Below are 22,163 nucleotides of genomic sequence, written 5' to 3' on the forward strand. Positions count from 1 at the left end.
ATAACTGATAAATTGTTACTTGCTACTACTGCAAGCTTGGGAGTCATGGGGGATGGTGGCATTCTAGTTCTGCTTCTCATGGATCTGATCTCCAAGCTGGGGTTGAAGTCTCCTGGGGCATCCATTTGGCCATGGGATACAAACAGCCTGAAGTTTTCCATCAATCTGATCTGAGGACTCCAACAGTAGACTTGCAAGGGGCTAGATGAACATAGGGAGCCTCAGGGTTAGCCTAGAGTCAGCTACAGTGAAACTCGGCCCCTCACTTGCTTTTGTAAATAAAGCTTTATTGTCATATGGCATTCCCATTTGTTCACACAGTGACAACACCAAGCTGGAGCCTAGGGGTTGTTTAGCCTGAAGTCTTTTCACCAGCCATTAGAGAAGAACTTGCCAGTCAGTCTAAGGTCCCATTCTGCAACTTGGAAATGCTCTGGAGAAACCTGGGAATTGATTTTATTTTTGTTCGAATTGATTTTATTTTGAGACAGGATCTCACTATGTAGCTCTGGCTGCAATCCTTTTGTCTCTACTTCCCAGGTGTTGGGGTTACAGGTATACACCACTGCTTCTGACTAAGCTGGTACATTTCACATATTGATGCTGCCTCTAGCCAGGAATCATGGTGATCTTGGTGAGGTTAGGGTCTGGCAGCCTTTGGGCATCAAGAACCACAGCTTACAGTTGCCCATGTGATCACTGCAAGCCCGAGATCCCTAGGCACAGCTGACTGGTGCTGCCAACCAGCCTTGCAGGCCCTGTGATTCACCAACCTCAAGCAGCTGGTCAGAGGGACCCAGCACCCACTTCAAGTCTCCCAGGAGCCAGTAGGGGCCAAGCACATGGCTTCATTCAGGCCAAGGCACTGTTATGCATAAGAGTGAATCTTCCGTCACTCCTGTCACTCCTATTCACAGGGGCTCAGACTGGGCTGCAGGGACACCTCTTAAGGTTCTTGCCATGGGCAGTGAGGTCTAGGTCCTAGACTCGGTTCCAGTGCTCTCCCCTAGCTCCCAAAGACACTGGACCGCAGCCTCTGTGTGTAGGGGTGGGAGATGCAGCTGAGTGACTTGGGTACCATGCGCCTGCATGAGACAGCTCAGGCCACATGGGCGGACACCTGTAAAGTGCAGGCCAGGCAACAGAAATCCCTCCTGCCTTCCATCTTCTTGAATTCAGACCCCCCGGTTTCCATGGCGCTCACCTTGAGCTCATGTAAAGGGGACACTGTTGAACTGACAAAAGCCCATTCAGTGCCAGCTTCAGGGAGCTCTGGCAGCCAGAATGAGGCATCTTTCCTGAGCCTCATGAAGGGGCAGGATCTGAAAGCAGGGCCTGGACTGGCTGACAGACATCTGGTGCCCAGCTGAGGAGCCAGCAGTCATGCATGGCTGCCTTGGCCCCTCCTCTCCGAGAACATGGGGTTCTTGGTGGTGGGGAGGGTGACTCTGGGGATCCAGAGTAGTCAGTGTAGCCTCAAGAGCACATGGTAACTGTACAAGCCAGGCTCTTGCTCTTCGTACCAGTGTGCCACGATATCCCTGTCTATCCCTTGTGTAGCCTAGTCCTGCAAAAGACAAGGCCTAGAGCCATGGTGGACCGCTTTGTTTTCCTGCCAGGAAGGAACAATGGAGGGGAAGAGGACCGCCTTCCTGCCTTCTCTCTTCACACCTTGTGTTGGCGTGCCCGCCTGCACCCTGCCTACTATCCCTGCTCCAGGCCTTTCTGCAGGTGTCAATCCACTGGGCTTAGTGGAGAAGGCAGGAATTGAGCCCCTGTGTCAGGGCACGGTACTTTTCTCGCTTCCCTCTGACTCCTGCCTCTCCCACTTGGCTGGTTTCCCAGCTGCCCCGGCCTCTGTGTTCACCGTCCCTCCCTTCCCCAGCTTCACCTGTCTCCCGTTTTCCCTCCTGCCTCTGCTCCCTGGGCTGTAGCAGCAGCAGCAACAACAGCAGCAGCAGCAGCAACAGCAGCAGCAGATGGCACGGAGCAGCCAGGAGGAGAAGGAGGAGAAGGAGAAGGAGAAGGAGACCGACAAGGAGGAGGAGAAGCAGGATGTGGATAACGAGAAAGAGGAGCTCAGCAAGTAAGGCCCTGCAGCTGCTCCGCTCACACCTGGGCCCTGGGGAGCAGTGCCTGGCGCCAGTTTGGAGCCCTAGTCAGTTCTCCCAGGCCGCTCCTCCCGGAAGCCTCAGCCCCTGCTCCCTCCATCCCCTGCCCTCTCTGCAGCCCCCCAGAGACCTAGAAGACTGATTGTTCATTTGAGCCCTGCTCCTGGACTCGTAAATCCAGACAGCCACTTTGGCACTCAGCCTTGCCTCTTCCCCAAAGCCCCTGAGGTCCAAGAGGGAGTGGGCTGAAGAGCCTCGGGAGGACACGGGATGCAAGCATCTGGCAGCCCCCACCGCCATAGTCACTCCCGTTAGCACCTGACAACTCCAAGCTAGGAGGAGAAGGTGGAAGGGCCGCAGGTGCCAGTGATGGGCCTGTGCACATCAGCGCCTCCCCCTTCCCTGTCTCCACGGCTCCAGCCAGCATCTTTCAGGAAGATGAATGGGTGACAGAGGCGATAAATCTGCCCCAGTTGCTTCTGAGAAGCTGGGTGCCCAGATCATGTGACACCCCCCCCCCCCCCCCAAAGCATGCACACACAGAGCTGAGGCTGGACTGCTATTCCCCAGGCATGCAGTCCTGGGTACCCTGGCAGATTGCTCTGTAGGGACACAGAATTAAGTCCTCTGGCTAGTAAAAGGACTGTAGAGAGTCTTAAAGGCCTCTAGCAGGACCCCCTGTTTGGTGTCAGTGAGTCCCCACTGGTGGCTTGTGGAGTCAACTGACTGACTACCCAACAATTGCCCTTCCCTCCCCAGACCTGTAGAGCCTCCCGCTGGCCTTCTGATACTGACATGGTGTCACAGAGTCTGCCTGCCCATAGCATTGCCTGCCCACAGCGCCCTCTTTCGGCCGGCATCACCTCTTCCCTTTCACCAGCTCTGGGGGAAAGACCCAAAGGTCTCTTCCAGCTGTCCTGAGGTTCTCGGCTCTAGCTGACCCATGCTGGTTTCCCTTCCATGGCTGCAGGGAGAAGACAGATGACACTTCTGGGGAGGACAACGATGAGAAAGAGGCTGTGACCTCCAAAGGCCGCAAAACTGCCAACAGCCAAGGCCGCCGCAAAGGCCGCATCACCCGCTCCATGGCCAACGAGGCCAACCATGAGGAGGCTGCTGCCCCTCAGCAGAATTCAGAGCTGGGTAAGCAGGGCCTGGGGACTTAGGAGAGGCTGGAAAGAGCTGGGACACGGAGAGTGGCTCCTGCTAGGATTCCCTGAAGTTGGAGTGAACTGTGGGTCGCTGTGATTGGAGTTCAGGCCTAAGCGTTTGCCTGCTGAGCTCACTGTGACCTGGGGCATTCATTCTTTCATTGCTACACCCAGAAAGAATATAAGAGATTCCAATAGCCTGGACACGGGCAGAATTTAGGACCCGGAAGAGGCTGTAACAGTCACCCCTCCCCCACCCGGGCCCCATTTGTTGTCTTAAATCAGAAGATTGAGCCGAGTGGCCATTTCCTTGGGTAATGATGAACTGGGTAAACTTACTTGCTAGGAGGACAGTTTCTTGGTGGCACCTGTACCTTCCTTTGTGGGTCTTGGTTCCCCTTCCTGACCTGGAAAGGCTTTTTAATCCTGCCTCTTCTTGATAAAAAGAGGGCCAGTAGACAGAGCAGAGCTGTAGTTCCATGGGCAGCCACGAGGGGCAGCAGTGCATGTCCACCCTCTGCTGCAGGTCAACTTGGCTTCCTGAGTCTCTTCCCAGATGGAGTGATAGTGAGACCCTGTTTTATTTCTCACAGACCCTACTAGGGGCTCCCTGGATCTGCGCTAAGTCCTCACTCCACAAACCAAGAGAGTTGGCTTGGGCCTTTACTTCATAAATTTTATGGGCTACTGGGGCAGTGTTTCTTACATCACGCCTCTGATACGATTGGGGTTCGATCTCAGCCCCACTGATCACGGATCCTGTGTCAGCTGCCACTTGGTAGCAGTGTTCCAGAGGCACACCTCATGTGTAGGAGAGTCCTGTAGGGCCTGGCGTATGCTAGGATAAAGTAGAAAACACACCGTGGGCATCTCTCAGTGCTCCAGAATTATCTCTCTTTGGGGGTGCCATTGGAAGCGGGATTCTGTGAGGTCTGCAAGATAGCAGGGCTCAGCAGCAGGAATGGAGAGATTGTCACGAGGCAACCCTATCCATTCCCTTCCTGCCTTGAGCTGCTTGCTGGACTCTGTCCCTCATTTTGTATAGGGTTCCCAACTCTCCCCTGCCAGTAGGGACTTGTAGCTGGGCTCTGGGCAGGCCACCTGTGTAGCGGATGGAGAGTAGTGCGTAGTTCAAACAAGGCCACTCTGCCCCATGTGTGTCTGACTGTGTCCCTCCTGAGGTACCTCATTGTGTTCTGACAAACTGGGAAGACTGTAACAGTCATCAGCACACTCGGAGTCCCAGCCATGGTGACGTCACTCATGGGTCTTGGGCAAATGCTGAGGAGCTATTTTAATGGTCATGGTTGGAGTAGGCTTTGGGCATCTAGATTCTAAGAAGGTTGGGCCCAAGGAGGCGTGAAATGGCCTACTGCGCACAGTGCTGACCCTGTCTACCTGCAGTTCCCGCTCATCATCCCTCTCTTACCCTTGTGACCACGTCCCCAGGTGGGCCACTCCCTTCCTAGCAAAGTGCATATAGAGATAGAAGCCGTGGTCCAGTCCCTAGGCACCTCAGTGTCGTTGTCTGCAAATGGGGATAGCAGATGATCACCTCTCCATAGTGCACTGTGGGGTTACGTGTGCTTAGCACCCGGCTCCCTAGCATGAGGATTAGGCTCTGTGTTAAGGGGTAGCTGAATTAGGCCTCTGCTGGCTCAGAGCCAACTGCAGGGAATGCAATCTGTGGGGCTTCCACCAATTGCCTTTCTCCCTTTCAGCTTCCATGGAGATGAACGAGAGTTCTCGCTGGACTGAGGAAGAGATGGAGACAGCCAAGAAAGGTAAGGTGCTGCGATACTGTGCAGTCCCAGGCACCAGAGTGCCTTGCAAGACTGCTGATGCATTTGGCCTGGATCAGGGGCTCAAGAGCCCCAGTTGGACCTGCTAGAGTTTGGGTCTGTTCTGTGAGTGGTGGGCAGGGTGTACCTGAAATTAGAACGGCTCAGCAGCCTGAAGGCTGGGTGCGTCAGTCGCCAGCGACAGCGGTTGAACAAGGTCCTGGTGGAGTGGCAGTTCACTGGCTGTCAAGACAGGGCCACAGCGTCAGTGGCACTCAGGGCTTCTTGTCATCACACAAATGTGCATGTGGCTCTCATACGGAGTCCCGAGGACTCCCATGCGGGGTGCAGGTTTGGGCTCTGCAAACATTTGGAGTTTGTGCCTGAGTTTTCTTATTGTGTTCTGCAGTGCGTGGGGCTATAGCTGTGGGGACAGTCATGGAATTGTCTACATCAAATTCAGGGGGTCATCTGAATTCAAGGGGTCATCTGAACTGGTGTTAAGCTGACATGCTGGGCTAGGCCATCATACCCTCCAAGATTGGCACCTCGCGGTTACACCCTACTAGCAAAATAAGATTCCTATCCCCAGCCCCTCTCTGAGCCCTGATACTAGAACCTGGCCTTTGAGAGGATTCCCCTGAGGCCCTGGTAACATTATCGAAAGCTCCCCTGAAACCGCGTTCAGCATGGCTGAGGCCTTCACTTTCCAGCTTGGTGACCTATCTCTGAGCCTCAGTTTACCTATCCCTAAGATAGGAGTGCTATCCAGGACGACTATAAGAGTGAAAGTCAGGCATTAAGGGTCTCAGGGTAGGCGACTTTTACTGACGGTCCCAGAGCTAGCAGCTGTGAGCATCTGTCCCTACTTCCACCTGCTTACTTGAGTGTGGCACCGCAGTTGACTCCTGCCTTATTGCCAGCCCTCTCTTACCCTGACTCCTCTCTGAGAAGTCGCTCCCGTCCCCTCCTGTCCCTGCATCCTATCATGGATGAAGAGCTGAGGCTGAAGGTCTCCCATAGATCCAGAAGTGATACACTGAGGATCAGGAGCCAGCCCAGGCCGCTCATTCTTCACGCTCTGCCCCTGCCCTGCCTCTGCCTAGGCCCTGCCCTGTGACCGAGGTTGCTGTGTTCAGTCTGTGGTGTGGGCGGTGCGAACCAATTGCTTTCATCTGGAGCTTTAACATAGCCGCTACCACCACCACCTGTGGCCCTGGTTCTCAGACCCAGCTCCTCACTTGTGGGGTTTGCTGAGGTCTAATTGGCTCAGTAGCCATGTCCATACTGCCTGAGAGCAGGAGGATGCTCTTAGTGTTTCTCCACTTGGACATGTGTCTTTGCTGGCCTGTACCCTCTCTTACCCAAGGTGGACAGGACCATTGCTCAGAAACCACTGTCTCTAGCTGGCTGGGTGCGGTATACAGTCACCCCAGAGGGGCCATGTTGCCAGTTCTTTGGGTTTTTTTGTGTGTGCGCATGTCTACGTTGTGGTTTGTGGCATGAATTCTAAAGAGTCTTTACGTAATGGTTCGATTCCCTTGGTTTAATCTCTGAAAAGTACGTGTAACAGACTTGACCACTGAAAAGCAGTCTGTTAACCTGGGCATTGTGGCACACGCCTGCCATCCCAGCACTTGAGAGGCAGAGGCAGGAAGATCGTGAGTTCAATGTCACCCTCAGCTATGTAGCAAGTGGGAAGCCGGCATGGGCACCATGAGACCCCGTCTCAAACAGCAAAACAAAACACACCTACAAAGACCCACAATGGCGTGCTACAACTTCCCACACCCTAGATGGAAATCCCATACCAATTATCGGTCCCTCCTGCCCATCAGTCCAAGGGTGAGGCAGCACTAATGGACTTCCGGTCTGTGGCTGGGAGTCATTTCGCCCTGACACTTACAGGAATGATTCCTGCCTGCCGCTGTAGTCCTTACGCCTGGCTGCACTCACTTAGCACTGTGTTCAGGGTTCCTCATAAAACTATGAAGGCTGCAGGGCTACGTGAACCACATGGAGTGTGACATCCCCACTCCCACCCCCCCCCACACACACACACTTTGCCTGTGGGCTCACCTGGTGACAGAGTGGTGGGTTGTCCCTGCCTTGGGCTGTGCACGCTGCTGTGGACGTCATGTGACCACCTTTGCTTTTGTCCACATGTGGGGCTCAACATACTGACCATGCAGTTGCTCGGGGAGGTGCCCTCCTTCCCCCACATCTCTCTGTATTCTCATGCTGTCACGGCTCATAGCTGTTGTTGCCTGACACCAGGAGGCTGCTCGCTCTCTCTTCCTTTTGGAAGGGCAGATCAGGAGGTGGGAGGAGGGTGGGATGACTCACCAGCTGGGATGGGGTGCCCTGATGCCACTGTCTCAAGGTTAGGGCCTGCAGGGAGGGCCGAGAGCTTGTCCCCAGTGATCCTGGGGCCCATGTGCACCGGCCCTGCTCAGTGACATTTGAAATAGCGCCGTGAGCGCCAGCGCGGGCTGCTGCTGTGAATTACAGCAATCTGGACAATTATGCCTGCTCACAGTGGCTGCTGAAGGCTGTTCCGGAGGCGGGGGTGGGGAGGCAGGTGCGCACAGCCCGTGGTAGCTCCTTTTCCACTGCCTGTGGGGGTGAGAGGCTAAGAATGTTCCAGAGCACCCTGCTGAGAGAGTGCTGACAGCTCAGAGAGGAAAATGACCCCAGCCAAGCTGTGTCCCAGGCAGATGGTACTCACCCATCCTTGGCTCAGTGTGGGGTAAGAGCCTACAGTGAGCCAGGCCCTCGGGGAACCCAGGCAGGTAAGCAGCCAGGTGTCCCCAGAGCCACCGAGCATCCTCTGCAGCCCAGCTGTGAAGGACAGCTGCAGAAGAACCCAGCCCTAAGACAAACCCAGTTGGACTTCCTGTCTGTGTGATCTCCGACCACTCACTTTCTTCATCTCTGTGACTAGTCGCTGACTCCAACACAATGGGAACTGTTTCTTTCCTTCACTCAGGGGGCTAGAGGTGTCAAGTCGAAGTGGGGGCAGGGCCATGTTTCTTCCAAGGCCTCCGGGGAAGGTTCTGCACCCGCTTCAGGTGATGACCTCACAGGACTGGCCTCCATCCTCTCATGGCCTGTATTCGGATTTCCTTTTTCCCTCCCTCCCTCCCTCCTTCCCTCCCTCCCTCCCTCTCTCCCTCCTTCCCTCTTCCCTCCCAGGTCTCTTTGTAGCCAGGGCAAGCCTTGAACTCGCAGAAGTTCCCACCCCTGCCTCCTGAGTGCTGTTACTGAAGTGCGTCACCACACCTAGACACAGATTTCCTTGCTGGCCCGCCCCATCAGAGTAGCCATCTTGCCCCGTGTTCGCTCTGTTGCTTCCACAGGCCCTTTTCCCTGTGCATAACTTCTAGGTAGATACAAAACTTACATTGGAAGCATTGTTCAGCCCAGCCACATCCATGTGACTTTATTGATCAAAAAATAGTGAATAATTAGTCAATAGTTAACCTTCTGATGCCGTCATATCAGATCCTGGTACCTTAGGTTTATTGGCCCGTTCTCTGCCCCCTACCTCTGCAGCTCCTTGGTCTGGTAGCCTCCACACTTCTGCTTCAGTTTATCTTCTCTAAGAGGCGGGCAGATCTGCCTTCCAGGTTTCTCACCAGGGTGGAAGGAGCCAGACGTGTGCAGCCCTTGGTATACAGTGGGCACTCAGTGTGGCAGACTGCAGGTCAGCACACAGGCTGGAGTCTCAGCTCGGCCTTCTATGGAATCTGGTCTGAGTGGGTACCTGAAGCACGGGCTGATTCTCACTGTATCCTGAGGGTGTGATGCAGGGGCATGGCCTGCCAAGCAGTTGTCGAGCCACAAGTAGAGGGCAAGCTTACCATGGAGGAAGGCTCTTCATCTCACTTCTGCTCTGAGGCAGCTGCTGTTATGCAGATAAGGAAAGAGGCCCAGAGATGTTGAGTGTGCTACCCAAGATCACGTAGCTGAGAAGTGGGCATCTGGGATTGGAACCCAGGCTCTCTAGTTGCCGAGCAGGACTGAGTGGTGAGGAGAGTACATCGGCTGGTCCCCAGGGCTACTGTTTTTCCAAGTAATGAAGGAAGGAAGGGAGGGCAGCCAGTGGAGCAGATAGCCCTGTGTCGGGAGCGGTGCACTCAAGTGAGACGATTAGGAACCCAGACAATGAGTCGTGACAGGCAGCAGTGGAGAGCTACAGTGGCTTTGATAACAATAGTGGAGTTGGGGTGTTTGGCTATTATTTGAAGAGGATGGATAGAACTGGAATCTGGCAACCAGTGTCTCTGTGTGGTGTATGTGCTGAGGGGGCTGCCCTCCTGGGCTCATACTAGGTGGAGCCTGAGTAGGAAGCTACCTCCTAAGGAATTGCTTATACTCAGGCTCAAGGGCCATAGTGGGAGGCCAGCCTGCAGGACTGGGCCAATGACCTCAAGTTCCCCAGGGAGACATTAATCTGGCCTGGAGTTCAGATCCTGGACAAAGCCAGTGGTTGGAGGATAGGGAGCCCCTATACTGCTTAGACCAGGGCACTGCATACTTTTTCCAGGGCAGGCAGTGGAGGCACTGCTCAGTAGACACCCTCCCATGCGAACCCTGCCTTCCGGTGGGTGTGGTCTGGTCTCAGCTTTTTCATAGTTGAGCACCTAGACCTGATGGGGAGGTGCTTAGCCATTGTTCTATCAGAGTTCATGCCATCCCCATTGCCAGGCCAGGCTGACTGTTCCAAGAATGCACTGTGGATCTCCTAGGGGGCCCTGTGCACAGCAGTGAGGTAGCCTGGTCAAGTGTGCCCAGCCAGCGGCTGGTGCGCTGAGTTCAGAGGCCACGATTGCAGGGCTGGGCTTTGCCCACGTGAACAGCTAATGAGAAGGGATAGAGCTCTCCATAGGCAGGATGGAGATGGCCCTGGAGGAGCATGTCTGGAGTTGCTTGGCCTCTTGTGTTGTGATGATTCTCTTGGAGAGAGCAGGGCTCCTTCCGATCGACTCAGGTATTGCTAGACATGGGACTGGGGCTGGACTCTGGTCCCTCATCAGTGTCTTAAAGGAGATGTTGTCAGCTCCTGCCTTCTCTCACTCTGGGCCAGCATCCGACTCCTTGTTGGGAAGAGACAGGTAGTGACCCCATGTTCCCATGAGTAATTAGTTTCTGCTTTGCCCATGAGAAAGTGGCATGGTTGAGGAGTATACCTCTGTGAGGCATCCCTCCCCAGGTGTGTAGCCAGCCAAGGCACTGGGGACAGGGTATTCTGTGCCCTGCAGACCAGAGCGTCTGTGGCTCTGGAGGTGGGCAGATAGCCTTAGGTGGTGGTGCCCTTTTGACTAGCTCACGAGTGTCTGGCATGATATGGAGTACCTCTGTTGTTCTGGTAATTGGCAAGTAGAAGTGCTGGGATCTCAAGAGTGAGGTGGATCTAAGCAGAGTGGAGGATGAGAAGGTGGCCAGGGCAGGTTCAAGGGTGAGGTCATCCCCTGGTGCCCCCACAGGACTCCCTGTGCCCCACAGGCACACTGGAGGTCTCTGAGCGCCTGCCTAGACTGGCGCTTAGTGACCACACATCCCCTGCGTCCAGCACAGGCTCAGCGTTTCTTGAAGAAGGATGTGGCTGGAGGACCAGGACAAACAGGGAGAGTGTTTCTCTCGCTTTTTGTTCTTAAGGTTTTGTTTTGCGAGTGAGTCTAAGGAGGTGACTGTGAGGGTAGGGGTTGAGGTGGGGTGTCCTCCTAAGCTTCTTCCTGGGAGGAGCTGGGAGACTATGGGAGAGTCAGTTCTCCCATGTGCTGTCCCAGGTGAGAGTTCTAGAATGTTCCCAAGACACAAATGGAAGGAGAGGCACTTGGATGCTTACACACAGACCCCTGTGCAGGGAATCCAGACTGGGACAGTCACAGCACCTCATGGGCCCCAGGTGGGCATCATGGCCACTATTTCCTCCTCCCCACTGTGGCTATTGGGCTCCTTCAGTCCTCTGCCAGCTTCAGGCCCTGACTCAGGCCCCCTGCCTCACTTCCTGTCTTGGCCAATTTCACTTCCTAAGTAGCTGCCTCTAACTCCTTCCTTAGAAATTAGAGGTGGGGTGGGAGAACCCGAGACCGCAAGGCAGACTGGAGCAGGAGTCGCAATGAGCACGTGGGGCCAGTGCGCCCAGTGTTGGGGACACTTCATCCAACTCAGGAATCCCTAGGACTGACCACAACCCCTCTTCCAGAATAGATACTCATGGGATCTTCATGGATCCCAGCCTCAGACACTCGGGTGCCTAGAGCTTTGTTCTTTTCTTTTCTTGAGTGTCTCTTGCAGCCCCAGCTCCCATAGGTGGAAGGGCAGCAGTTGTGGATGGGAGCAGCAGAGAAGCTGGTCGGGGGAGTCGATGTTATGGAATGAAACACCCCTCTGAGGGCCAGGAGCAAGGCCCAGAATGCTTCCTGGACATATGCAAATATCCTGGGACCTTCTCGCGGTTGGGAGCAGTAGAACTGTCTGTTTTCTGGGGCTCCTCAACCTTGGGAGCCTTTGGGTTTCCTTCCAGGAACACACTGACATTTCCACAGGGGGCATGCTCTCATAGGCCCCCTTCGGAGTTCCCCTGTGGAGCACAGTGGGATTCCATGGGAAAGACCTGGGTTCTCAGCAGTCTGGAGATCTCTCTGCCAGCTGGCCTGGGATGTGGCTGAGCACACGGCCAGGGATACAGGAAAGCTCTGAGCTGTGTGTCCCTGTCCTCTGGGCTTCTAGAGCCAGGATGGAAGGGCAAGGGCTAGAGGGACGAGCTGGCTGTGGAAGTCAGCCTGACCGGATGCTGTTGTAGAAGGCAGCTCGGTTGTCTTGTCCTCCAGGGAGCTGTTGGAACCTTGCAGCAGGTGCTCTCAGAGAAGAGAGGATGTAGGAGACAGCCAGGGCCCCCAGGTCCTTCCCCCCACCCCAAATGGTTGGTGTCAGAATACTCCCAAGCAGATTCCAAGTTCCCCAACCCCCATCCCCATAGAAAGCTAGCCAGCCCTGGCTACCCACAGCCCTCTGGGAGGCTGGTCCAGGCTTTGGGGGCCTGTGAGGAAGGGGGGGTGCGACCGCAGGTGGAACCGGCTGGCTGGCGGGGAAGGCTGGCTGGCGGGCGGCCGGAAGAGGCTGCTTGCTCCCTGCCTGCCGGGGGTGGGAGCTCTGTTTTTCTGGATCCCTCAGTCTGTTCTTACCGCTGCTGACGCTGCCACGGATGGGGAGAGAGGGAGGGAGCCTATGCCAGTTGGCCCGCCCAGCCGAACCTGGGCCTGTGCCCGGCCCCCGCCCGCCCCCGCCTGCTGCGTCTGGAGGTCACATTCAGTCCTGACGCGGCTCGCTGGGTCAGGCAGCAAGAAGAGCTGAGCGCGGAGCCCTGGGTCCCGCAGCCCGGCCGCTTAGGGACACAGCTGTCCGGTTCGTCCTGCCCAGGGCTTTGGATTTCATGTGGCTTGGTGGGTCTGGGGGCTCCCCGCCAGCATCCTCCCCAAGTGTCCTCCCTGAGAACACTGGTGCCTGGAAGAACTGCGGATGCCGCGTGCACACTGGTGACGCCTGGCACAGAGAAACCCAGCATACAGAACTGACAACTTCCCGCTGTCGTTGCCCTCACCCCCCTCCCAAGCGGGAAGGGCACCGCTCTACTCACTGAGGCAGCTGGTGGCAGCGGCTGGAGGAGTCCTGGGCCCCGTGGGGCGGTGAGCAGCTCCCGCCCCCAGTTCCTGCTCTCACCCTCACTGCTCCTGAGGATGTGATCGGAGCTACAGCCAGGGCATATCAGCAAGAAGCCCTGAGCAGCCTTGCTGCCACAGCCTTCCTGATCACCGCTCCACTCCCTGGAGCATCCTTCTAGCCGGATGTTTCCAGAAAACTTGGCCGAGGGGGAGACACAGATGAGAGGATGTGAGTGGCCCCTGGCTGGGGATTGGGCTGGAGGGTGGGGTTGACTGGTGACAGTGACTTTGATGGGGCTACAGGAAATTGTGGCTGGAAGTGTGGTGGGAGGACTTGGAATTTTGAACCCGTGGCCACAGCTCCCCTCTCCCTGGTGCCTCTTGCCTTTCTAGGTGCAGCCACGATCTCCTAGAAGGAGGCTGCACTCATCTGGGCTCCAGGCTTGGCTGGGGCATTCTCAGAAGGGCTCCCCGGGGTGGGCAGAGCGGCTAGGCTGAGTCCACATTGTGGGATGTGAAGCTCCTGTGCACGGCACCACAACGTGGGGAAGCTTGTGTCTTCCCGGGACTGTGTGGCACGCTCTGGGAGGGGCTCCCCGACACCTCTGCCCAGTGATCCTTGATGACTGCATGTGTTCAGGAACAGCCGAGTGTCATCACCCACCCTGTCCGTTCCTTACTTCTTTAAGCTGAGTTAGTAAAGGGACCCAGCCGCCCAACTCCTTGTTGACTTAACTGAATTTGGAAATGTCTGTTCCCCAGGGTCACCCCACCCCCAACAGTTCCAAATGGAGACCTGCCCTGGGGTTCCGGGCCTGCGATCCCTCGGCAGCCTGACGTGTTTGCTGCTGGGCCCTCCTGGCCCGCGCTCGGGAAATATAAATAAACGCAGCCCCAGCCGCCAGGTTCTGGAAGTGGCAGCTGCTGCTGGCGCGGGTGGAGGGAAAGGTCAGGAGCTGAGTTACACTTGATCCCGAGCCCTGGCCCTCCCTGCCTCCTGTCCTTGAGGATCCCTGAGAAGCAGCTATGGAGCCACGTGGCTCTTGTGGTCACTGCAGGCCAGCAGGTGGCCTGGCTGTCCGGTGCCTCCCCCATACCATGGGGCCCCTGAGGCTGCTACAGTGGGAAGCGGAGGCTTCAGACCCACTTCTGAGCTGGGTTGAGGTGGGTGGGAAACTCACAGTCCCAGTCTGGACCAGGGTGTGGGGGCGGGGCAAGACAGACTTCATTCAATACTATGCAGACCTAGGGGGCCACTTGCTGGTGTGTTTGGGGGTTTTGCTGTTTCCTTTGTTTGTAAGCCACCACCAACTGGGGTTTGAATGAGGGGGTGGGTGAGGATGGATAGTCATTGTGTGTCCACCCTCCCCTCATTATTCCCCTTCCCCCCCCCCCCCACAGTTACAGTCACAGCCTGGTGTTGAGCTTGAACTTGACTTGTGTAGAGGAAAATGATTGAAGCCCAGTGATGGGAAGTCGTCTGAGCTTTATTACAAAGTGGTTCTGGCACTGTCGATCAGCCTCCTAACCTCCACCCCCAGGGGCAGGTTCTGGCATTGCCATGGGAAAGTGGCCAGCTTTGCCTTCAGGGAAGCTGGGGCCCACTGAAGGTTGCTGAGGTGTGAACAGAGGGTCCAAGTAGCCTTCCAGCTCAGGGTTTGTGGCCTCAGAGTTGAACGGTGTATGTCCACTCCATATGGAGCTTGGAGCTTGCGGACAGGGAGGTCTGTGGCCTTGGTGGGCTGGGCCGGCCTGCAGAGCTGGGGTTTCTTCCCCATGTGGTCTCAAGCTGTGACCTGAGAAAGATCCATCCTTGGCTGCTGAGCCAGGCCAGGCCAGGTGGACCCCGAGTCTGGTGTGGCCCCTTAAGTGTGAGGGCTCAAGCTCACCCTGCTCCCTTCCTCAGCTTGGCCCTACTCCAACCTCTGCTCTTCCGCTGCTTTTTTCCCCCTTCACCTACGGTGAGACCGGAAAACAGCCTGGCTCTCCTGAGGCCTCGCTGCAGCTGTGCAGTGCCGGGGCTGGGTCACCATAGCTCCCGCCCAACGGGGGAGGGGGAGACTTCTGTGTTCTGCCCCCTAGAATCTTAAACAAGGCCTCGCTTGGGGCCATGCCTTTCACCACCACCATCGTTTCCCTGATCCCTGTCCGTGCTCCTTGGTCTTGGACTGGAATGAGCCCTCACCTGTCTTCCACCCACAGGCCTCCTGGAACATGGGAGGAACTGGTCAGCCATCGCCCGCATGGTGGGATCCAAGACCGTGTCCCAGTGTAAGAACTTCTACTTCAACTACAAGAAGAGGCAGAACCTGGATGAGATCCTTCAGCAGCACAAGCTAAAGATGGTGAGTTTGGGCCAGAACTCATGGGCTGGGCTCCCTGGGGACTGTGGACAGCCAGGCCTCCCACAGTCAGGCCTCCCTCAAGTGGCCCCTGGCTGCCTGGCGCCTGCATGGGGAGGTACGGGTGGGCTGGGCCCTGACTCAGCCAGGAATCCGCCGCCGCCCTCAGTGCCCTGGGTTGGAGACCCAGAGGCCAAAGAGCCCTAAGTAAGCAGCTTGGCTTATGCTTGGCTACCCCATTGGGCATTAAGGTTACAGCGAAAGAGAAAGGGTCCAAGACGCAGAGTCCGGAGGAGGTCGTGGGGCCAGACACATCCCACACTGAAAACTGCGAGGTGCATGTAGGATCTCTTTGGCAGCCACAGCCAGGAGGGCCTTGGGGAGACCCCACTGTCTTCTTGCCGTCCCTCGATTCTCTCTCATCTTGGACACACTTGTGATCGTCATCATCTTAGGGCTGGAAAAACTGGGGCCTGGCAAGGCTCTTTAGCCACCTAGGTTGAAGTGTACACTCACAGCTTCTGCCACCCCTGCTTCAAGGTCCCATTGTGGTCAGAGGCTTAGGAGGGGCCTTGCATCCATCCTTCCATGGGTTTAAAATCTTGCGGACTTCCACGCAACTGAAGGTGCATTGCTCTTCCTGCAGCCTGCAAGGCCCAGAGCAGGTTGCACAGCAGTACCACGGTATGGCATGCTACAGAGATAGCGGCATCCCACCAGAGCTCTCCTCTGGCCCCGTGCAGAAGCCCACTAGGGCTGCAGTGGTCATCCCCGTGGCCCAGCCATTGCTTCCACTTCAGGTTCCTCTGAGTGTATAACTGCCCAACTCTTCATGTTCCTGGGGGACTTTTCCCTCTGCCCCCAAGGATCCCCAATGGGACAGTGAACCTGAGTACCCAGTGGGTTAGAGAGAGGGGCTAGAGCTGAGCTTGTGAGTTGGGTACCTGTGTGACCCGAGCAGAAGGTGAAGGACTGCAGGTGGTCTTGTGGGTCAGAACAGAGGTGCCTGTGGAGGGGAAGCACTTCGTGGGGCTTCCTGCCTCTTGCTGTTAGTTATATTCCCTGCTGCTTACATCTCAACCCTGTCCTCTGGCTATGTGAGGCCCTTGCAGTCACTATGCAGCAATGGTCACCAAGGGCTCTGTGCTGATAGACACTGCCCAGGAGACCTGTGTGTGTGAATCTAGGGTCTGTCACTTGTAGGCTGTGTGGCTTTGGACAAGTGTCTTGTCCTCTTTGCCTCAGTTTCTCCTACTAAAATGAGAGGGATAACAATAGACTCCGAGGACTCTGAGGGAGAGGGTCTTCCTCAGAAATTCCAGTGCAGTTACTAGGAAGGGGTTGTGAGGTGACTTGCCAGTCCAGGGGCATTGATGGCAGAAGGCTCAGGGTACAGGTGTCTTCTAAGTGTCCTGTGCCTATCCCAGGTGGGAGATGGACACGGGCATGCATGCATTGAGCTACTCTCTCCAAAGTCCAGCGGGCTCGTGGCCAGTGGGTCTGTACCCTGGCTCTGCTGTCCTGTGGTTGGTGCTCAGGGCACACAGCTTGGCCTCCAGGCCTCAGTTCCAGCTGTGTGATAAATAAAACAGGGATGCCCTTACCGGAGGGTGTGTGAGCAGCCATTGCTGTCCACTGTGGAGTGTCCAGCATTTGGCCCAGGTCACCGAATAGGACAGGGTTAGTGTCTAGAGGGCAGAGGTGTGGATGGAGTTTCCGGAGGAACTGGCTACTCCATTGTGGGGTGAGCTACTGAGCTGAGAAGGGGGCTGAGGTGCTCGAGAAGGGGGTCCTTGTCCCTGGTTTTGTCTTTCAGGCAGCTGCCCTGGTGGCTGCCTGTAGAGGCTGCCTGATTCCCTCCCCAGCCGACCTCAAGAGCAGATAATCCAGTCCAGGGCAAGTACCCCATTGTGCGAGTATGTGAGCTGGCCTTTGTAGAAACCCCTGACATGGGTTGTCTGTTTCCTACCCCCTCAACATCAGGCTGCCCCTAGACTGTGGTCAGGCCGGGCATGGTGGTCCATGTCCATAATCCCAGCACGCAGGCATCTTGATGCAGGAAGATCAGGAGTTCAGGGCTAGCCTGAGCTATAGGACCCTGTCTAAAAAAGAAAATCACAAGAACAAGAGGGTCATTTCTACCTGTGAGTCCTGTGTGGCTGCTGGCCCAGCACCATTTGAGTGCAGGAAGGCACACTACCCTGGGCCACCCAGGGAGTGGGGGCGGGGAGGGGGCAGGAGGTCAGTGGGTGCCCCCTCCTGCTCACCCCAGGCCTGGCCTGCACATGGCTGCTGGAGACTCATCAGGAAACGGGAGCTCGGGCGGAGCCCTTTGTCGCAGGTTATGTAACATTTGGCAGCCTTGTCCTCTCTGAGGTCTCCCTCCCCCTCCATGTGGCCGAAGGCTGCCCTTCTGTCTGTGTCCTGGCCCTCAGGGCTCGGCCGCCAGGTTGCTCAGTGTGTCATCTGGGTCTCGGCCCTGCTGGCCTGGCTTCCTTCTGCAATCTTCTCTCTGTGGCTGCTGGGAGACGCTCCAGGCAGGGATGTACTTGAACTCTAGCAGGCAGCCTCCTTAGCTCTGAGCTTTGCCTCACCGAGTTGCTGTCATTGTCTCTGAGGATCGTTTGTCTAATGACATGGTTATGGAGTGCCTGGCTCTACTCCACATGTGGGGAGCTAAGCAGGCAGAGCAGGCAGAGGCCCCAGTCGATGAGGAGTTAAGTCTGGTCAAGAACTTCGAGCACGTGGTCTAAGGCAGGGATCTAGAGAGAGTGAGGGTTGGAGGGCATTGGTTAATTCCCCCCAGGGAGATCAGAGAGGGCCTCTGGGGAGATGACGTTGGAGCAAAGAGTTGAGGAAGTGAGTGTCCGCGATCTGGGGAAAGGGTGCTGAGGCAGGGAACGGCCTGTGCAAAGTCCCTGGGGCCGGCATGGGGGCTGGAGAAGCAGACTGAGATCATGCCGAGTGGCAGGACTAGAGATGGAGGGCCCAGTCCAGGTGTTAGGGAATGCCTGGAGTGTTGGAAGCAGGGTAGCTCTGTGCAGTCACGTGACTACGCCTTGCAGATTTCTGGTACTTAGTAAATGCCAGATGTAATTTGTGTTTGTATCTCCAACATGTCACTTTCATGGGCCTACCTACCAATCCTTTGGTGCTGAGACTATGGCTGGGTTTTCCGTAGGCTCTAGAAACACAGCGTGTGCTGTGTCGTCTGCCCATGGCTCTGGCAGGCCAGTGAGCTCCCGTTTCCTGTGAGTATCCCTGCAACCTGCTGCCTAGTTCCTGTTGCTAAAGATAGACAAAGGAAGGGGATCCCCAGCCACATGCCACAGCATCCTTGTGCCCGCAGACTGGAGCCTGGGCCTCTTGGGAGGTGCCAAGACCAGGCCCTGTGTGGGTGTAGGTGGTAGGGCAGATGTCTCATGAGGTCTGTGTATAGTCAGGACAAGCCTAAAGGTGGTGATGAGCGGGCAGCACGTATTTCCTCTTTTGTTCCTGTGTCCCTGGATCCTTGTCTCTGAGACTTGAGATGGCACGTCTGTACCTCAGGGCCTTGTGCTCTGTGGCAGTGGAGACAGCAGGCCATCGCCCCAGAGCCTGGGTGTGCTATGTTTCCAGGACAAAATGTCACTAGCCAGACGCAGCAGAGCTATTGTCTCTCACCAGCTACTGTGTTCCCCTCTCCTGACTTCAGTCTTTTCCCCGAGAAGATCCTCGGTGCATTGTGTCTCTGCCCTCCACACTCCGCTTCCCACTTAGCCTGTTCCTCCCCTTTGGATGGTGCCGAACCAGGGGCGTCAATGAGGACCAGGGGTGCCACTAGGCACCTCAGACCACACCCTTTGCCTCATACTGGACCTGGTTTGCACCATGCCCCATGGTAGATCCAGAGTGACCCCCACAGGCAATCCTGGTCAGTTTGGGACCTGTTTGTGCACTGACTCTGCCTTGCACACTAAGCCTAAGGAAGCCTTGGCTCTTGTGGACTTCTGCCCAGCCCAAGGTAGGGGCACAGAAGTTCAGCCTGGAGAAGATGTTAAATGCCCACATGCTGGGAGAGAAAAGCTGGCCCTGCTGGATTGGGGAAAGACAAGGCCGAAGCATGGTCATCCACACCCCAGGTCTTTGCACATAGGCCTCTCTCACCCAGAACCTTGCCTGGATGCTCCTCTGTGCTCAGACCTGCACTCCAGGTGTCACCTTCCATTAGAAACCTGATCACCCGTCCAGCTGACTTGGCCCTGTGCCCTCTATATCCCTGTCTAGTCCCGCCGTGGCCCCTGGTCAGTCCCCTGAGTCCTTTAGTGTGTGTCGCTAGCTTTGAGGGCAGTGGCCCTGTTGTGTTTGCTGAGTCTGTATTCACAATTCCTCTACCAGCCACGGTGCCCTGAGTGTGCACTGTGACACTGTGGCCTTCCCGTGCTGGCCCAGCCCGTGCCCAGTGTCCCACTGGGACACATGGCACTGTGAAGCCTCTATGATAAAAATAGCCCTGGCCTGTGTGGCCACTCTGATGCAGCCAGGTTGTAGCTTTGACTGGGCCGCAGGCATGTTCCACCTCCAGCCCTGACCGCTGCTGTCCTGTCCCAGGAGAAGGAAAGGAACGCACGGAGGAAGAAGAAGAAGACCCCGGCAGCAGCAAGTGAGGAGACAGCCTTCCCGCCTGCCGCCGAGGACGAGGAGATGGAGGCGTCTGGTGCAAGTGCCAACGAGGAAGAGCTGGCCGAGGAGACGGAAGGTGAAGTCGCTGTCCTCAGAAGGGAGGGAGTGGACACACATGCACACCCTGTTCTGTGTCTGTCTTCCTGAGCATTCCCTGGTTCCCTGGGCCAGGCCTGGGGTTGACCACAGAGGAGCCCAGACTAGGCTGGTTTCTCTCTTTTGCCTCCCCATAGTTCACATGCTTTCACTGTAGGGCCTGGAGTGACCCCCGGAGGCCAGGCCACAAGTCCTCTCAGCACCCAGGCTGGGCCCTAGGCTCATGACAAAGACCCGAGCCCTTTATTGAATGTCTTCCCAGTCATCCTCAAGAGCAAGGTGGACATACCATGGAGGGACCACTGTGGAGACAGAACTGCCTGCAAGAGTAGGGAGTGACTATGAGCCCCAGATACTGGGGGGAGGGGGAGGTCACAACCTCCTTAGGAGCAGGGACAGGCTTTCTGAGGCCTCTCTTATCATCTGGGGATTCCTGGGACAGCAGGGTGGAAGGCTCCAGCTAGCTTCTCATACCCAAGAGCACTGGGCCTATCTTCAGTGTGGGGAAACACCTCCCTGGGGACCATGATGTGACTTAGGTCTAGCAGGTATTTGTGCGAGGCCCTGCCCTTGCAGGACAGGAACCAATTGACCTAGAACCTCCTTGTGTGGTAATGGTCATGGCAGTCATAGGCTCATCTCTATCTCCACAGCCCGAGGAGGCGGTGATACTGTCGTGGAGAAGTCACTCCGGGTCTCCTGAGACCTGGTTTGGCAGCTTGGTCCCAGCCCTGTGCTCTGTGCCCTCCAGGGGAAGGGGCCTGTGCTCTTTCCTGTCACTTGATGTGTGGGCTGTGAAGTGCCCACTGTGTCAGACTCCGTGAGCATGCTTGGTGAACACCCAGAGTACCCGGTGGAGTGTCTCTGGCCCAGTGCAGAGCTGAGCCTCTAGCTAGTCCTTCCCAGTACTTGGGAAGTACTTAGGGTGGGGCCCAGCCACAGCTGTCATGGCCCCTGCCTGACTGAGGGCTGCTGGTGTGGACATGCCTGACGGCGAGTAGTAGACACCCGCAGCCAAGAGAGCCCTGTCTGCTTGTCCACAGGACTTCAGTGGCTTCAGCCTCCTGTGTCCTGTTGTTGGGCTGTGAGGAGGAAGCCCAGAGGTCACATGCACTCTGTGGCCCAGGCAACTTGATTACCTCTCTGTGTGTTTCTTTACCTGTCAGTGTGCCAAGGAGAACCCCAATCTTGAGGTTTCTGAGGGTCACATGCCCTGCATGCCCATGGCCAGTTCCCTGTTGGTGTTACTGACCATTTCTGGGAGGGGTGGGGATGTCCTTCTCTCGGCTCCAAAGGAGCTGGGGACTGACTGACAAGGCTGGAGGCCACAGAAACTCCCGTTGGGTTGTGTCCCTGGCACCTGGCCAGGGCTCTGTTGACCCTGGACGGACATACCTTGCCTGTGCGGGCTGCTGCAGGTCACCATAGCTGTGGGTGGCCAGGGCCTCCGTTGGGAGCTGAGCAAGGAGGTCCTATGGAAGCTGCTGTGGGCCCCCTGCTCTCCGTCAGCAACACCCCTTACCTTTCCACAGGATTATTACCACCTCAATTCTAACCCTTCTTTCTCTAACTCTCTTTCCAGCCTTACAGGCCTCTGGGAATGAGGTTCCCAGAGTGGGGGAGTGCAGTGGCCCAGGTAAGAATGTGGCTGTGGCTGAGCTGGGGGGGGGTGTGGGGGTGTGTGAGATCATATATCTCTCTCCCTGTGCCTCACCTTGTGCTGCTTTGCCCTCTGCGTTTTTCTGTGCACAGTGTCTGTTCCCCGTGCTGTGGTCAGTGTGCCCTGCTTAGCTTTTCTCTCTTGGGTTTGCTCCAGTTCCTCTTCCCTGTTCTGTCCCCAGCCTTGTTTCCAGGTGTCTGTTTTGCAGAAAATGGAGGGACGTGAGACCCAAAGATGAGAAAAAACTATGGAGTCAGGGCTGCAGCTGGGTCTCTGGTGCTTTAGTCCAACATGCGTGTACACACACGTACACACACAGTGTGGAAAACCCGCGGAGCAGGAGCAGTGGACATGCTCCTTCAGGGAGTGTTCCTATGCAATGGTCTTGTATTGTGCTTACGTTATCAGCCATGTTGTAATGCACTTACGGTCCCTGGACCTATACAGTTGCTCTCTGGCCTCCATGGCCGTCTGGTACCCTGTCCTGTGGATGGGAAAACTGAAGCTTGAGAGAAGCCCTGAGTTTCCCATGGGAGTACCAAAAATTGGGCCCTGAGTCGAATGGAGCTCAGATTATGTCTTCAGACCCAGATGAAGGCCTGTCTTGAGGCTATCTTTGGACTGGCCCTGTAGGGCACTGGCTACTGGAGACCAGGGGACAGGTTGGCCAGTCTATGAACAGATGATGGA

At 56.3% G+C, this 22,163-nt stretch overlaps 1 protein-coding gene across 21 annotated transcripts in view; it reads left to right on the plus strand.

Annotated features, from left to right (window-relative positions):
• Nucleotides 1-22,163, plus strand: part of Ncor2 (nuclear receptor corepressor 2) — a 155,753-nt gene that overhangs the window by 100,802 nt on the left and 32,788 nt on the right. For 20 of the 21 annotated variants that reach the window (XM_087903637.1, XM_087903632.1, XM_085678758.2 and 17 more), the window contains 6 exons: nucleotides 1,935-2,086; nucleotides 3,082-3,254; nucleotides 4,984-5,046; nucleotides 14,916-15,058; nucleotides 19,646-19,793; nucleotides 21,396-21,449. In XM_087903637.1, the coding sequence (XP_087759763.1) occupies nucleotides 1,935-2,086; nucleotides 3,082-3,254; nucleotides 4,984-5,046; nucleotides 14,916-15,058; nucleotides 19,646-19,793; nucleotides 21,396-21,449 (733 nt within the window). The remainder of the gene's footprint in view (nucleotides 1-1,934; nucleotides 2,087-3,081; nucleotides 3,255-4,983; nucleotides 5,047-14,915; nucleotides 15,059-19,645; nucleotides 19,794-21,395; nucleotides 21,450-22,163) is intronic. The other variant, XM_087903631.1, reaches the window with a different exon arrangement.

This window comes from Myodes glareolus, chromosome 2 (assembly GCF_982192425.1).
Source record: "Myodes glareolus chromosome 2, mMyoGla1.1, whole genome shotgun sequence".
Classification (NCBI taxonomy): domain Eukaryota; kingdom Metazoa; phylum Chordata; class Mammalia; order Rodentia; family Cricetidae; genus Myodes; species Myodes glareolus.